Here is a 16,537-nt window from a genome sequence, read left to right on the forward strand (position 1 = left end):
ACACGATATAAAAGACTTAATTTATTACTCCTCGTGTTAAACTATATAAAAGTTGTTAAACCAACGTGCAAAAAGTGGTAATTGACATAAAGACCTATAGTAAAATCATTAAAATCATTGAAACTATTCGCGAAAATTGTGCACAAATAAATATAATAGTGCAGAAACATAGAACACTCTATATACATTTTTCTCGCCGCGTTTCGGTTCTTTTCGGTTTCGTGAGTGCATGGTGTAGGTGAAGTGCTAAAAACCCCGAGAGGAAGGAAAGACAACACCAGGAGAGAACCCAGTTGAATCCCGAAAATACCAACAGCCCATCCAAGAGGAATTGGAACCAACCTACAGATCATCAGAGAAAAATTGTGGGAGATAAGTATATCTCTCACCAAGGTATGTGTGGTCTAAGTTTTACTCTAATGTGTGTTGCTTTTCCAATTTAAATTAAAAAACAAAAAAAAAAAAAATCCAATAATAAATTTAATTCAATTTAAAACGCACCTTGGATATAAAACAGACCCTATAAATTAATTATATTGCTCAAAAATAATATATTAATATAGTTGAACAACATATTTCGATTTTTGCCGTTCAAATAAAATAAAACATTAAAATTTAAACCTACGAATTTATACCAAAAAATACTCTTCAATCTTCATACAAATTGTCTATCGATCTTCCGCTTAAAGCATAGTGTTTTCGCTGGAAAAAATCATATACAATCCACAAAGAGTATACTTACGATCCACTTGTGTGTCCAATATACACACCCACGCACAATAGTTAAAATAATTAGAAGCTTTCGCTCTAAACTTCTTTTTGTCGCCCCCGCCACCACCACACCATTGCTTAGTTCGTCGTTTTTCGCCTCATTCTGCTCGTTTACTCGTATTCTCGCTCGCTTCTTGCATTTGGTTGCAGAATACCTAAAATTCAAATAAAAATCAATACACACTGATTTCAGTGCATAGATCCTCATTTCGCCCACACATTATTCGCTCAAAGCTCATAGGAGCTTGCTTTCGTCGTCGTCGTCGCGGGAGATCTTGCTGCATGATCAATGCACTGAAGGAAAGCTTTTTTGGTTGATTGAATTTCGTTGTCACATACCAAAAGTAAACAACTTTGATTCAAATTATTTTACATTCGCTTATTAAAATTACAACAAATAATTTAAATAAAATAACATTGCCTTAACATCGTCGTAGGCATAATATAACATCGATAATTATATACTTCTGCCGTATATTTATAACTTAATTCGCCGCTACCTACAGTGGGAAATAAAAATTAAATAAACATAGTTCCTGTTTAAAACTTGTTCATTTGGAATAGGGTTGCCCACTGCTATTTTAATTTAATTCGAATACAAATTAAAATAAGCTTTTTAGTTAAGAAATTGGGTTAAATTTCTTTTGATTTTATCGTTGCTGTTTGAAAACATTTTTTGATTTTTTAGTATTAATTCTACAATGGCTACCAAACCTACTCTGGATGAATTAAAACAACAACGGTCTTCTACTAAAGGAAGTATAACTCGTATAAAAAATATAGTGGAATCAACTACCAATACATTAACGTCAACTGAACTTGAGTGTCGCCTAGGAATTTTGGAATCTTACTTTAAACAAATTTTAGTTTACCAAACCCAAATAGAAGCCTTAGCCCCGACCGATACTTGTCGAGGTGAAATCGAAGATTTGTATATTACTGCTAAATCAAAAATTATTTCGCTTTTGGGATCTGGTAGGCGATGCAGTGTAGCAGATATAACGTTAAGTAGTGGCCCAACTTCAACTAGTCGTCTTCCAAAACAACGTCTTCCTAGATTTAGTGGAAAATACTCCGAATACAAAAATTTTATAAATTCATTCAACAATTTAGTCGAATCCGATTCAAGTTTAACTAAAATAGAAAAATTTAATTATTTGCTTTCGTGTTTAACTGATCAAGCACTTGGTACAGTAAAGGCTTTTCAAGTCACGGAAGCCAACTACTCAAAGGCACTTCTTAGTTTGAAGGAGCGCTATGACAATGATTGTCTAATATTTTTGGAAAATATTTCGGAATTACTTGAACTACCAAAGGTTACCAAATCATCTCCTGCTTCATTGAGGACTTTAGTCGATAATATATCTGCTTTATTTAGTTCTCTTCTTTCGATAGGGTCGTTTGAAAATATTTGTAACGCAATAATAATACACATAGCCATGTCGAAGGTCGATCCAGAAACGCAGTCCAAATGGGATGAACAGCTGGACTATAGCAAGTTACCTGAATGGAAAGAGTGTGCAGCCATTCTCAACAAACGATGCCAGTTCATGGAAGCTAGAGATAGCAAGCAGCTACGATCGGATTTTACTCACAAATCATTCAACAAACCAAAACCTACTTTTGTCAACAATCGTCGTCCTCAAACTTCACTTGCTGCTCATCAGCATTCTTGTATCTTTTGTCGGGACAATACTCATTCAATTACAGGCTGTAAAGATTTTGCTGAGCTTTCAGTAATGGATCGTTATTTCAAAGTGAAAAAATTAGGGCTTTGCTTAAATTGTTTAGGAAAAGGTCACAATGTTTCGAAATGTCCGTCGAATTATAAATGCAAGAGTTGCAAGCAATCACATCATAGCCTTTTGCACAGGCCTACAGATAATAGTACTAGTGTTGAAGTTTCACAAGGTTCATTGAATACAACAGCTGCAGCACATTCCGCATTGGAGAAGGAGCGTGTTCTCAATCAAGTTATTTTGGCAACAGCCTTAGTTCTCGTCAAAGACTCATCGGGTAGTTTTCAGTTGGGTAGAATTCTACTGGATTCTGGTTCTCAGGTTAACTTTGTTAATGAGAAGTTTGCAAATTCGCTCTGTCTTAAAAAACAAAGAAGGAACGTCGATATAGTGGGAATAGGACATACAGAAACACAAACCAAGTATCTAACTCAATCGACAATTCGCTCTAGATACAACAATTTCGAAATTTGTTTAGAATTTTTAGTCGCACCCTCCATTACAGGGTATCAACCGGAAGCAGCACTTAACATAAACAACTGGAATCTTCCTACGAATTTGGACTTGGCAGATGAGAGCTTTAATCAGCCATCTCAGATAGATATGTTGGTAGGTGCTGAAGCATTCTTTGATTTACTGGAAACAGGTCAAGTCAAATTAGGTGAAGGACTTCCACACCTGCAAAAAACTGCTTTAGGTTGGATAGTATCTGGTAGATACAAATCGAAAGTAATTGAATCGAATAGATCGTGCTTCGTCAATTCAAAAGATAGTTCTTTGGACAAATATTTAGAGAAGTTTTGGGAACTTGAAGAGATTCAGGGTCAACAGTCGATGTGGTCTGAAGAGCAAACTGCATGTGAGGAACACTTCAAGGACAACATCGAAGTTCTACCCAGCGGTCGACTAATGGTTCACCTACCTCTCAAACGAGATCCCAACTGTCTTGGAGCTTCCTATGATATAGCCTTCAGAAGATTTTTATCTCTGGAGCGTAGGTTATCTAAGAACTCATCGTTGAAAACGGAATACGTAGATTTTATGAAACAATATGAATCTTTAGGTCACATGTCAGTCGTACACAATCCTAATCTCGAAATCGCTCACTATTACTTACCACATCAATGTGTAATTAAGCCTGAAAGCGTGTCTACAAAATTGCGCGTAGTATTTGACGCATCTTGCCGAACATCGTCACAAATATCCTTGAATGGAATACTTATGGTCGGTCCTACGATACAGGACGAACTTGTTATAATTTTACTTCGCTTTAGACTTTATCGATATGCTCTAACAGCCGACATTGTCAAGATGTATCGACAAATCTTAGTACATCCATCGCATAGGAGGTTGCAGTTTATCTTATGGAGAGAAGATGCACACACTCCTATTAAAACATACCAGCTTAACACCATAACATATGGTACGTCAGCTGCACCGTTTTTAGCAATTCGTTGTCTTCAGTATTTGGCCGATAAAAATCAAGATTATTTAAGTCTAGGAGCTTCTGTTCTTAAGTCTGATTTTTACGTGGACGATATGTTGACTGGAGCAGACGACTTAGATACTCTAACCCAAAAACGAAACGAAGTTGTTTCCATTTTGAATTCAGCTGGATTAGAGCTTTCAAAATGGAATAGCAATCATTTTTCCTTAATCGAGGAAACAAAACAAAAAGAAATAAGATTAACTGAATCCAATCTCACGAGCACGCTAGGTATAGCTTGGAATCCGGTGGCAGATGAATTCAGTTTTTCTTACAAGCCAAATCGATCGTATACAAAATACACTAAGAGATCCATTTTATCTCTTTCTTCGTCCCTTTTCGATCCAATGGGTTTGCTCAGCCCCATCATTATTCGAGCTAAGATCCTGCTACAACAGCTTTGGATAGATAAAGTTGACTGGGATGCATCAATTCCACAAAACATCGACATTGAGTGGCGTCAATTTATGATGGATCTTCACTCTATTCAAAATCTCTCTGTTCCTCGATTCGTGTTTGTAGAAAATAAAACAACCTACCAAATACATGGCTTCGCCGACGCTTCTATGAAGGCATATGGTTGCTGTATATATCTGAGAAGTATAGATACTTTCGGGTCAGTAGAAGTGAAGCTTTTAGTCGCAAAATCTAGAGTTGCGCCAGCTAAGAAGAAACAACTTCCGCGCTTAGAGCTTTGTGCAGCACATCTTTTATCCAAACTCTGGTTAAAAATTCAAAGAGTGATCGACAAAAACTTCTCGGAAGCATTCTTTTGGACTGATTCTGCAATTGTTTTGCACTGGATATCCACACACTCATCAAGGCTCAACACATTTGTTGGAAATAGGGTAGCAGAAATTCAGGAGACAACGAAGCAGGTGGTTTGGAAACATGTTCCAACAGCCCATAATCTTGCAGATGTCGTTTCCCGGGGATGCTCCGTAGAAGAGCTACAAAACTCGATTTGGTTTAAGGGTCCAGCATTTTTGTTTGAACGGGAGGAAAATTGGCCATCCACGGTAGATATCTGTCCTTCTCCAGAGGACCTTTTGTTGGAAAAACGAAAAACAGCTTTAAATTGTCAACAACCAGACAAAAACCATTATTTAGAAACAATAGAGAGAGTGAGTTCGTATACAAAGCTCATCAGAATCTTTGCGTTTGTTGCAAGGTACCTTAATTTGCGTGTATGGAGAATCCCGTTTCCTAGTGAATTTCTGACAGCCAACGAACTGGAATATTCACTACAAATCATCGTTAACGTGATTCAAATGAAGTACTTTGCTAAGGAAATTGAAGCTATACAATCAAACGCACCACTTAAAGGATCCATAAATTCTCTAAGTCCCTTCGTCGAGGATAAGAATGGGCTTCTTTTGTTGAAAGTGGGTGGGCGATTGAAGCATGCAAACATGCCTGAGGAAAGTAAGCATCCATTGTTACTGCCCAAAGATTGCATCTTTAGTAAGACACTAGTCGAACATCTTCATTATTCGAACTACCATGCTGGTCCAAAAGCTCTTGTCGCATTGACCAGACAAAGATTTTGGGTAATAAATATTCGAGAGGTAGCACGAAGGGTAGTAAGAAAGTGTCCCCATTGTGCAAGGTATAGGCCAAAACTTTATGAGCAGGTTATGGGAAACTTGCCTGCTGAAAGATTGACACCATCACGTCCATTTGTTTGTTGTGGGGTGGATTTTTGTGGTCCGATATGTACCTATTATAAAATTCGGGGCAAAGTTCCGTATAAGACTTATGTTGCAGTTTTTGTCTGCTTCTCGTCGAAGGCAGTTCACTTGGAAGCTGTGTCAGACCTTTCAGCTGATGCTTTTATAGGAGCATTGAAAAGGATGATAGGTCGTAGAGGTCTCCCAAGAGACATTCACTGTGACAATGCGACAAATTTCGTTGGCGCACAGTCAAAACTAAAGGAATTACGCGATATGTTGTTCAAAAAATCTAACCAACAAAACATTGTTAATTTTTGTTCTAATTCCACCATAAATTTTCATTTTATACCCCCCAGGGCACCCCACTTCGGTGGAATTTGGGAGGCGGCCGTTAAAGTTGCAAAGGGTCATCTCTATCGCAGCCTAGGAGGTGCCAAGCTGTCATTCGAGGAACTGTCAACTGCGCTGGTGGAGATCGAGGCCATAATGAACTCCAGGCCAATAACTCCGATGTCCACAGATCCCAATGACGTCGAAGCCCTAACGCCGGCTCATCTGCTTATTGGGTCTTCACTTAAAGCAGTTCCTGAGCCAATTGAAGAAGTCTCCGACATCAGCTATCTACAACGATGGCGACGAATAAATGCCGTCAAAACTCACTTTTGGAAGCAATGGTCATCAGAGTACATCCACGAACTCCAAGGACGTGCAAAGTGGGCGTCGTCCAGACCAAACATCACAGTTGGAAGCCTCGTCATTATTCACGAGGACAACCTACCTCCTCAAAAGTGGCTCTTGGGGAGAGTCACGAAAATCATCGAAGGTCCAGATGGTCGAGTCAGAGTCGCCGATATAAAAACGTCAAGAGGAGAGTTCAGGCGACCCATTCGCAAACTCGCAGCGATTCCATCTTGAAAGGAAGTCCTTTCAAAGGAGGCGGAATGTTGAAGCAGAAAATATCATCATCATAAATCTTTACTTTTAAAACTTTGTAAATAACTCTTAAATATTGGATTTAAATTCCAATTCTGTAACTGACAAAATTAAATTTTTGAATTCAAATCTGTAACCTATATTATACCAATCGCCATCTTTTTTGATACTTATAAATTCGCCTTAAAGTTTAACTGAAAATGTAACGTAATCTCTCTTTCGAAATTACATAAATTTTTGTATAAATACTTTCTAACGAAATAAAATTTTTTGGACTATTGTACAACCCTTAGGGGAAATCGCTGGTTTTTTTTTGCTTTAACCAATCTCGTCGTTTTGCTTCGCTAACTTTGATGGTCTTTGTTCGAAAGCCATTCAAAGTCCTCGTCGTTTTATAGCTACCGTTGATAAATCGATCAACGCATCAACCAGGATCTGCCTATCCTTTCGATTAAGGACATAATAGAAATCTCCGGGTTGACGGTCAAGTCTTTTGATCGTTCAGATGACCTCGAGTCTAAAAATACACAGCTTAAGCATCAAATCGTCTCGCAACATCAACGCATACACCAGCTGGAGCAAAAAGAAGCTCAGAAGCAAATTATGATATATAGTATTCCAAATCATGAACCGAACATCGACTTAAGAGCTGTCTTTACGCAGGTTCAAGCAGTTCTGTCCAATGTTCCATTAAAAGATGATGACGTCGTTGATATAAGACGGCTTCCTAGCAAAACAGCTAAACCGGGACCGTTACTGATTGAAATGAAGAACACTCACGTTTGCAAACGATTCTTGACTGCAGCTAAACTACACCGTATTAATGTATCACAAAATCAAAATTCTCTTTCATTTTCTATGTATATCTAATTCAATTAATGATCAACTTATTTACATATACATATCAATGAACACATTCCTATTTCAGATCTTATTTTGTACAAGAAAGCAAAGGCACACAAGATTGAGCACAATTTTAAGTATTTATGGAAAAAAATGGCAATATTTTCATGAGGAAGGATGACGAGGGCAAAATTTTTAAACTTTCATCACTTACTGATTTTCGTTTGATAGAGTAAAACTTTAAAAACAAGCAAGTACAAATCACAATAACATAGATAAACATATAATGAATAATTTAAATATTTACTACCAAAACATTAATAGAGCTGTAACCAAATTACACGATATCAAGAAAGCAATATTATGTAATGATTTTGATGTCATATGTTTTACCGAAACTAATTTTAATGATAGTATTCAATCTAATGAAGCGTTTCCTTTGAACTATAATGTATTCCGGAAAGATAGAAATAATGAAATATTTGAGTCATGCGGGGGAGGTGGTTGTTTGATTGCCGTAAAAAATCATATACCAGCGATTGGATTTTCAAAATTGGAGACATGTTTTGAGGATTTATGGATATGTTTAACAAATCCAACTAACATGAGAAAAATTTTTATTTGTTGCAACTATATTAGACCTCAAACTACTGCTGATGTATATGATCAATTTTGCAATAATCTTTGTTCAGTTTTTCAATCGCTTTCAAATAATGCAGAAGTAATCTATTTAGGTGACTTTAATGTCCCGACTATCATATGGACTTTCGATTCAATCTCTAAAAGCTTAATACCAAGTTACTATACGTCTCGCAAAGCCGAATCGCTATTGATGTCTACATCCTTTTGCAATTTCTCACAATATAACCCAATTAGAAATTGCGATGACAATTTACTTAACTTGGTTTTTTCAACAATGCGCTCTCCAAACATTAAAGTCTCTGCAACAAATGAAGTTCTTTCCAAAATTGACACATATCACCCACCACTGTTAATAACATGTAAATTTCATGTGGAAAGATTTTTGTCAGAATCTGTTATTCAACAAAGAAATTTTCATAGGGCTAATTTTCAAAGTTTAAATTTATTCTTAATGGATGTGAACTGGTCTTATCTCAATACTTTAGGCACAGAATTAGCATTCCAAAGTTTTTTTGATGTCATACTTAATGGAATTAATTTATATGTGCCACTTAAAAAAGTGCGCAATGCAAATTATCCCAAATGGTATTCTATCAACCTTATCAATTCAATAAAAGAAAAAAACAAAATGCTGCGTAAGGTAAGAAAATTTAACAGGCCAGATGATGTAATTACTTTTAAGTATTTGCGTACGGTAGTCAAAAAGCAGATCAATGAATGTTATGCTCAGTATCTAAAGGAAGTTGAAAATAATATTAAAACAAATGTCAAGTTCTTTTGGTCATACTCTAAGGAGCTACGGAAATCCAATAAGATTCCCAACACAATGACTCTCGATGATGAAATTCATTCCACAAATCAAAGTATAACAGAAGCTTTTTCTTCGCATTTTCAACTTAACTACAGCCATACAAATGCATTATCTATCAGAAGCTTGAATAACAATTCAAATCTACATTTAACAGATATACTTGTTCCTATGATGACAACAGGTAGCGTGGCTTGTTTTGAATAGTCTTGTTACAACAAAAAATGCAGGTCCAGATGGTGTTCCAAACTTATTTTATAAAAACTGTCAAGAATCTATTGTTGTACCTTTATGTATGCTATTCAACAAATCTTTGCATGACAAAACATTTCCATCATGTCAAATCACTCTTGTCAGGAGAGTTTGTGGACGAGTGGAAAATATCATTTATCAACCCTATCTATAAAAGTGGCCCCAAACAGTTAATTAAAAATTATAGGCCAAAATTTCAGCTATTCCAAAACTTCTTGAAAAAATTATTACTGATAAATTCTATGCATCCGTGAAACAGTTTTTATCGCCTAGTCAACATGGCTTTATTAAAGGTCGCTCATCGGCCACAAATCTCGTTCTTTTCACTAATTTTTGTTTAAATGAAATCGAAAAGGGATTCCAAGTAGATGTACTCTATACGGATTTTATTAAAGCCTTTGACCGAGTCCACCACGGTTTACTACTCCAAAAACTTAAGTTGTTAGGTTGTGATAGATATTTTCTTTTATGGTTAGAGTCATACCTATCTGATAGAAGTCAAATCGTTAACATATCTGGGTATTACTCTAATCCTATTAGTGTTGACTCAGGTCTTCCTCAGGGAAGTCACCTTGGTCCATTGCTCTTCCTCATTTTTATTAATGACTTACCCTTAACCTTTCATAAATCTAAATGCTTAATGTATGCTGACGATGTAAAAATGTTTTATCCCATTCGCTCTTTAACTGATTGTTTAAGTTTTCAGATGGAAATTGATCTTTTCTTAAACTGGTGCGAATACAATCACCTAGAGTTAAATTCTTTAAAATGCAAGATTTTTAGTGCAACTAGGTCAATTAATGCTATAAATTATTCATATAACTTCAATCATGAACCACTTTCAAGGGTCGAATTGGTGAAAGATCTTGGTGTGTTTGTAGATTCAAAATTGGATTTCAGAGCGCACATAGATTTTGTTGTATCCAAAGGTAATTCAATGCTTGGTTTTATAAGACGAAACTCGAAAGAATTTAGAGACGTACATACACTTAAAACCTTATTTAATTCATTAGTTCTCCCCTATCTTGAATATTGTTCTATAATTTGGAGTCCATTTTATGCGAATAGTGTACAAAGAATAGAACGAATTCAGAAAAGATTTACCAGATTCGCACTTCGAAATCTATATTGGACCGATGATATGCCGAACTATATTTCAAGATGTGCACTTATCGATTTGAAAACGCTTGAAGTTAGAAGAAATACTCAAAGCATAATATTTATTAAAGATATTTTATGTAATCGTATCGATTCAATTGAATTATTGTCTCTAATAAAGTTCTATATCCCGGAAAGATTACTTCGGAACAGACGTGTCCTTTTTTATGTGTCTAATCATAGAACCAACTATGGCTTAAATGAGCCTATCTCGCGATCCTTGACATTGTTTAATTCCGTCTGCAATGAAGTCGACATTGTAGTGAGTAGGGATCAATTTAAACGACAAGTATTAGACTTTTTAACTTATCATATGTAAATCTGTATAATCATACCGTTAGTTAATCAATTAATTGTTTTGTATCAAAGCTGTGTTTTAATATCTATTATTATCTTGTAAGCTTATTTATTATATTAAATGTAATCAGCAGACTATAGTCCATTGATGAAATAAATAAATAAATAAATAAATATAAACATTCATTTGTTACTCCGATTCTAAAAAATGGGAATCCTTCTGATGTTAAGAATTACCGTCCAGTATCAATTTTGAACGCCATGTCCTTAATTTTTGAAAAGTGTGTGTACACCTCAATAATACCTGACATCCTTCCTTTAAGCGATGGCCAGCACGGTTTTGTGCGAGGTCGATCGACGGTGTCTAATCTTGTTTCTTTTTCACATTTTGTGGCAAAAGCATTAGATAAATCCACACAAGTCGATGTTGTGCACACGGATTTTTCAAAAGCCTTTGACAGGATAAGCCATTCAACTTTGGTACTGAAATTGCGAGAATTTGGATATCAGGAAAACCTCGTTAAATGGTTTGAGACCTATCTCTCAGATAGACAATATAATGTCGTTCTAAATAATGTACATTCCAGACCTTTCTACCCTTCATCAGGTGTACCACAAGGCTCAATTTTGGGCCCATTACTTTTTAATATTTACGTTCATGATGTTACTCACAATATGTCTTCCATGTCTCTTGCTTACGCAGATGACTTGAAAATATTCAAAGTTATAAATAATGTTAGGGATTGCATTGATCTTCAAAAAGACCTCAACACATTATTTGATTGGTGTCAACTTAATAATTTAGATCTGAATATAAAGAAATGTTCAATAGTGTCGTACTTCAGGAAACTTAAACCCATTAACTTTGAATATGAGATAAATAAAAATACGTTAAAGAGGGAAACGGAGCATAGAGACCTTGGAATTAAATTTGATTCCAAATTCTCATTCACACCTCATTATGATGATATTATTAAAAAATCTTCGAAGGTGATGGGTTTCATTTTCCGAATTGGCAAGTTTTTTAAAAATTCTGAGTCTTTCCTACAGTTATTTAATATGCTGTGTAGAAGTATTCTTGAGTATAGAGCTGTTGTATGATCACCAATCTATAAAACTCACAGTGACACAATAGAAAGAGTTCAACGTAAATTTACCAGATACCTTCAGTTTAAACTTTACGCCAATCATAGTGAATACGATGATAGATTAATACTTTTTAAAATGCTTTCATTATCTCAACGTAGGTTAATGTTAACAGAAACCTACTTGAGGAAAATAATTATAGGTAAAGTACATTCGTCTTTATTATTGTCTAAAGTATACATACGATGTCCATCTCGACCTAACCGCCACGCATTGCAAATATTTCAACCACCTCGCTCACGAACTAATATATTCATGAAATCACCTATGATCCGGATGCAAGTTAACCATAATAATTACTTCCTCTCGTTTGATATAATAAATTTTGAACTCAGTGAAAGAAATGTTAAATTACTGTTATTGAGAGTTGTTTCTTCGCACTCTTCCTCATGAAGTCATAACCATCTTATTAATTCTAGTTTGCCTTTGCCTTTCTTCTTTACTTTACTACATAAACTTTGCTTTTACTTTTGATGAATTTTTTTTAATTTTTAACTTAAAAAATTTTTGTTTGCTTTTTTTTGTTTTTGATATTTTTCAGATTTTTGTCATGAATTTAAATTATAATTTAAACAGATAGAATTATGTTATATTATTAATCTAATGTTGACTGTAGCTTGTAATTGGTTTTTTGAACTGTTAGCTACATATTAAAATAAAAATAAAAATAAAATAATGACTTATATTATTATACTTTTTTAAGTAAATAATATTTGCTTAGTATTTTATAAAAAGAACAATAATAATAATTTTTAATTCATATGCTTAAATACTATAAAATAATCATTGTTTTTCATTCATTGTTTGCTGAACTTGCAAAGTAATTTCTTTGTAATTTCATTGCAATATTCATTTCATTGATTCAGCAAGGTAATTCTACTTAACTCAAAATATATGTAAATATGCATTACCACTATTTTATATCCAATTCAATTCACTTTGAAATAACATGACTATACCTATTTAGTGATTTCAGTTCTGAATAGTCACAAAGAAAAATCGTTTAGTGAACGACAATTTAAATCCCATTTTATTTTATTTTACATATTTTATCAAATTTAAGTTTCTTTGGTGAATTGGGTAAGAAAATCCCGTTTCACAAATCTGGCATAACAAAATCCCAAAACTCTAAATCACACATTCCTAAATGAATTTTTCATTTGCCATAATGGTGAGACCAATAAATGAGAATCAACAAGAAGGAAGTTACCTACTAATTTCCGAATATTTTTGAAATTTGTCATGAGGTCTGCTTGGCTAAAGACTGAGTGAGTACAGAAAAGAGTACTGAGAATACCGAAAAATATTTAAATAATTTTTCGTCAATGTTTCATTACACAAACCAGAATCCATTCATTCAGCTTTTTGAGATTAGATTTAGGTTATATTGATTTTACTTGAACATAAATTTTAATAATTATTTAGTAAATACAATAAATATGATGCTATTGCCGTCTGCCTGATTGACAACTAACATTATAGCTTTATATACATTAAAAAAAATAGAGCAGTTAAAAAAGATTAAAACGCTTCGTTTAAAATTCGATGTCTAAATTTAAGTGCTCCATCCATTTCCTGAAGAAGGCTTATGATTTCAGTACTTGAAAAAAAAGTCACTGCCTAGTTTAAATCTTCTTATTTCTCTCAATATTGCACATCGTCCAAAAAAATAAAAAAACATCCTCGTGCTCTTTCAAGTTGTACAGGTTGCATAAAATCGGTAAGTCCTCGCGGTGAGGAATGTACGAGTAGTTCAGATTAAGGAGTTCTCTTCTTAGTAGAAATTTGTTCGATGCTATATTTTTAACGTGGAAGTAATTTCTTTCCCCTAGATCGTAGTCTAGTCTACCATAAATAATACGGTGCAGTGAACTTTTGGCTTTATCCGTGTATTACTATCTTGAGGCTTTAGCTAGACGAGCTATTAAGCGATATAAATTTCGATTTCATTATGCAAGGTTACTATAGTTCAGGTCAACATCCACCTGCTCTGCTAGTTCTATTCAGTCTTTAAACTATCCACTTTGGGATTGGATTGTTTGAAGAACTACTTTATTTGGACGATGATTAAAGCTTAAAAGTTTTTTTTACAAATAGAGGCTATAAACCCATGTAGAACATGAGCATGTAGTTTGGCGTACTGGATTGAAGGTGGAAAATCCGTTATATGTAAAATCTGAACAGTTTTCCCACTTGTTCATATTTCCGACCTCCCCACTCTTGCGCCGCATACAACATAACTGATTCCGATACAGCGTCTAAGACCCTGAATTTTCTGGTATGCATAATTTCCTTATTATTAAAGAATTGGTTCCATATGCTACGTTCATATCTGATTTCGCTTTAACAAGGTTTATCAGTCTGATGGTTTTCCATGTACAAGTTCCTAGATATTTTTATTCTTTTACCAACTTATCTTTTTCCCCATTATAGTGCCATTGCTCATTTGCACATGATCTTCCCTTGCTATTCTTAAAAATCATCACATTGAATTTATTTAAATTTGCCACTAGGTTCCACCTTTTATAATATTCAGCAAGCTTATATATCATTAGCTGAAAGGACTACGGTGTATACGCTAGCAGGACAATGTCTACAGCGAAAAAAAGAGCTTTAATGTTAATGCCCGCGTAGTCGATTCCTGTGACTATATTTTCAATGAAGAGTTCAAACAAACTTGGACTGAATGAACAGCCCTGGCTAACTCCCAATTTTGTTTGCAACTACTCTGATTCCACACTGATTAATACTGTATCAAACTTAAGCAACATTCCTATCTGGAAATTTGTAAAATAGGGCATTGCGATCCACGGGCGGTATCGAAAGCAGCTTTAAAATCAACAAAAAATGCAAATCGAGTGAAGTACAAAAATGTGATTGAAGATGGAGTATCCCGATCTGTTGCCAGATTAGAACTCACTGAGCAGATTTTAAGAATTTATCCATTCGCTTAAACGACTGAGCAGGATCGATGTAAATATGTTATATGACAACTTCAAAAGATTCCTCTGTAATTTTCCGGAGTTTCAGTGCTTCACTTCTTGTGGTTTGGGAAAATCAAAGCATCGCTGAGGATGGTTTGTTGTTTGTTTATCGATATAAAAATGTCTTCATTTTGAATTGCTGCATCTAAAATATCATTTTTAAAGCCACGTTTGGGATACTGATTCAGGAATTTCTTTGACGCAACTGGGTTTAACAATCACTCGAAATATGTTTCCTGCCTATTTTAATTAAGTCTTTTTTCTGATTTGATTATACTCAATGTACCGGTCTTTTGTAAAATTTGTATTAGACTTCCGATATGCACTCAGCTAAGCAGGCTTTTCACCAGCAAGCATTCTTTGTCAAAACAAGGTTCTCTAAATTAAGTTTTTCTTCGAATGTTGTTCGGCATATGCTCCTTCAAAACTTTTTCAATTTGCTTTAGGCTTGCGTGTGTCGTTTTGTTCCATCAGAATTGTATCTAAACTTGTTCTATAATTGATCATTGGTTTTATTTTTTTCTTTCCCGTTAGTAAACGATATGCTAAGAGGCATGTTGTTTGAAATCGGTTTCTTATATAATCCTAGAGGAAAAAGTTTGTGATTCCTCAGTGAATACTTTTGATATTCCTCAATAAAATATAACAAACAAAAATGCCTTCGGTACGTACAGACATGTAATGAAATAAGAAGGTAGAAATCCTACAGACGACGTCAAAAAGTGGTAAGTTGTTTTCGACAGTTTCTACCAACAAAATAAAAAATACATATACGCCCTAGTGAACTAGTATATTTTGAATCGTTTTCGGAGATAATTATTAACAAATGTATATATTTACGGCATAATTTTGTGGTTTAACTTTACATGAAGTAACCATTAAAATAAATTGAAAAGCTGTAGCAAATGTTATTATCTCTTCTCCTCTGATGAATACACCGAATTGAATCCGTTTATAATAATTTACTTCCCTCTGACACGAATGTAAACCTACAATATTTCACTGTTTAATATTGAATGTTGTGTGTAATTCATAAGGATAGATACATAAATTATTTATTTTCGGCAGGATACAATTGATTCAGTCTCTGACCCAAAGAGAACTCCGATGATAGTCACAATTATTTATTGTGGTGAAGGTTTATTTCAATTGAAATATAAATATTCCAAAATACATTTGTGCGTATGCATAACTAATTAAAATATCACCCAACATTATCAATATTTCAATATTTTGCATTTATCATATATTTTCATCCTTTTATAAAATTAAAGTGATATACAAATGTAGAATACATTTACAAAATAAATGTTTTACACAAGAATGACAGTGTCAAAATTTTGTAAAGGAAATGTTGATGCTAATTTTTGGTGTTTGCTTTTGTAGTAAATTTTATGGAAATTTATTTGGATGAATGCAGATATGACTTTTTAAAATCAAAAACACAAATTAAAGCAAGCGGGGGATTTCATTCAATTAAATAAATAAATAAATGTGGTTCATTTATTGTTAATTTATTTGTATATCAGAATTCTGCCTGGATTGAATGCGGGTAGAGATATGATTTAATTAAAAGTTTCTAAATAAAGGTGTCAACGTAAAATGTTACTATTAACTACTGTTCGGGATAAATGGCGGCAGATAAATATTTCAATAATAATGTCAGATGAAGATAGATGCATTTATTTATAATTTTGTTTTATGCATATTTTACTATCTAAATTGGCGTTACGTTAGAAAACATTTGATTTTAATACCACAAATAATGAGTTGGCTAACAATAGATTTTCAATTTCTTATTTTAA

General features: G+C 34.2%; 1 protein-coding gene across 1 annotated transcript; it reads left to right on the forward strand.

Moving 5' to 3' along the window:
• Nucleotides 1–619: 619 nt before the first annotated feature.
• On the forward strand, nt 620–6,901 carry LOC129943057 (uncharacterized). Its single transcript, XM_056052268.1, has one exon. It carries the CDS (start codon nt 1,473–1,475, stop codon nt 6,582–6,584), a length of 5,112 nt encoding a protein of 1,703 aa, XP_055908243.1. The 5' UTR covers nt 620–1,472; the 3' UTR covers nt 6,585–6,901.
• The last annotated feature ends 9,636 nt before the right edge of the window (nt 6,902–16,537 follow it).

The sequence above is a fragment of the Eupeodes corollae genome, chromosome 1, assembly GCF_945859685.1.
Source record: "Eupeodes corollae chromosome 1, idEupCoro1.1, whole genome shotgun sequence".
Taxonomy (NCBI): domain Eukaryota; kingdom Metazoa; phylum Arthropoda; class Insecta; order Diptera; family Syrphidae; genus Eupeodes; species Eupeodes corollae.

Bases quoted from the DNA above. Each gene is read 5' to 3' on its own strand.
- LOC129943057 (XM_056052268.1), top strand. From the start codon at position 1,473: ATGGCTACCAAACCTACTCTGGATGAATTAAAACAACAACGGTCTTCT.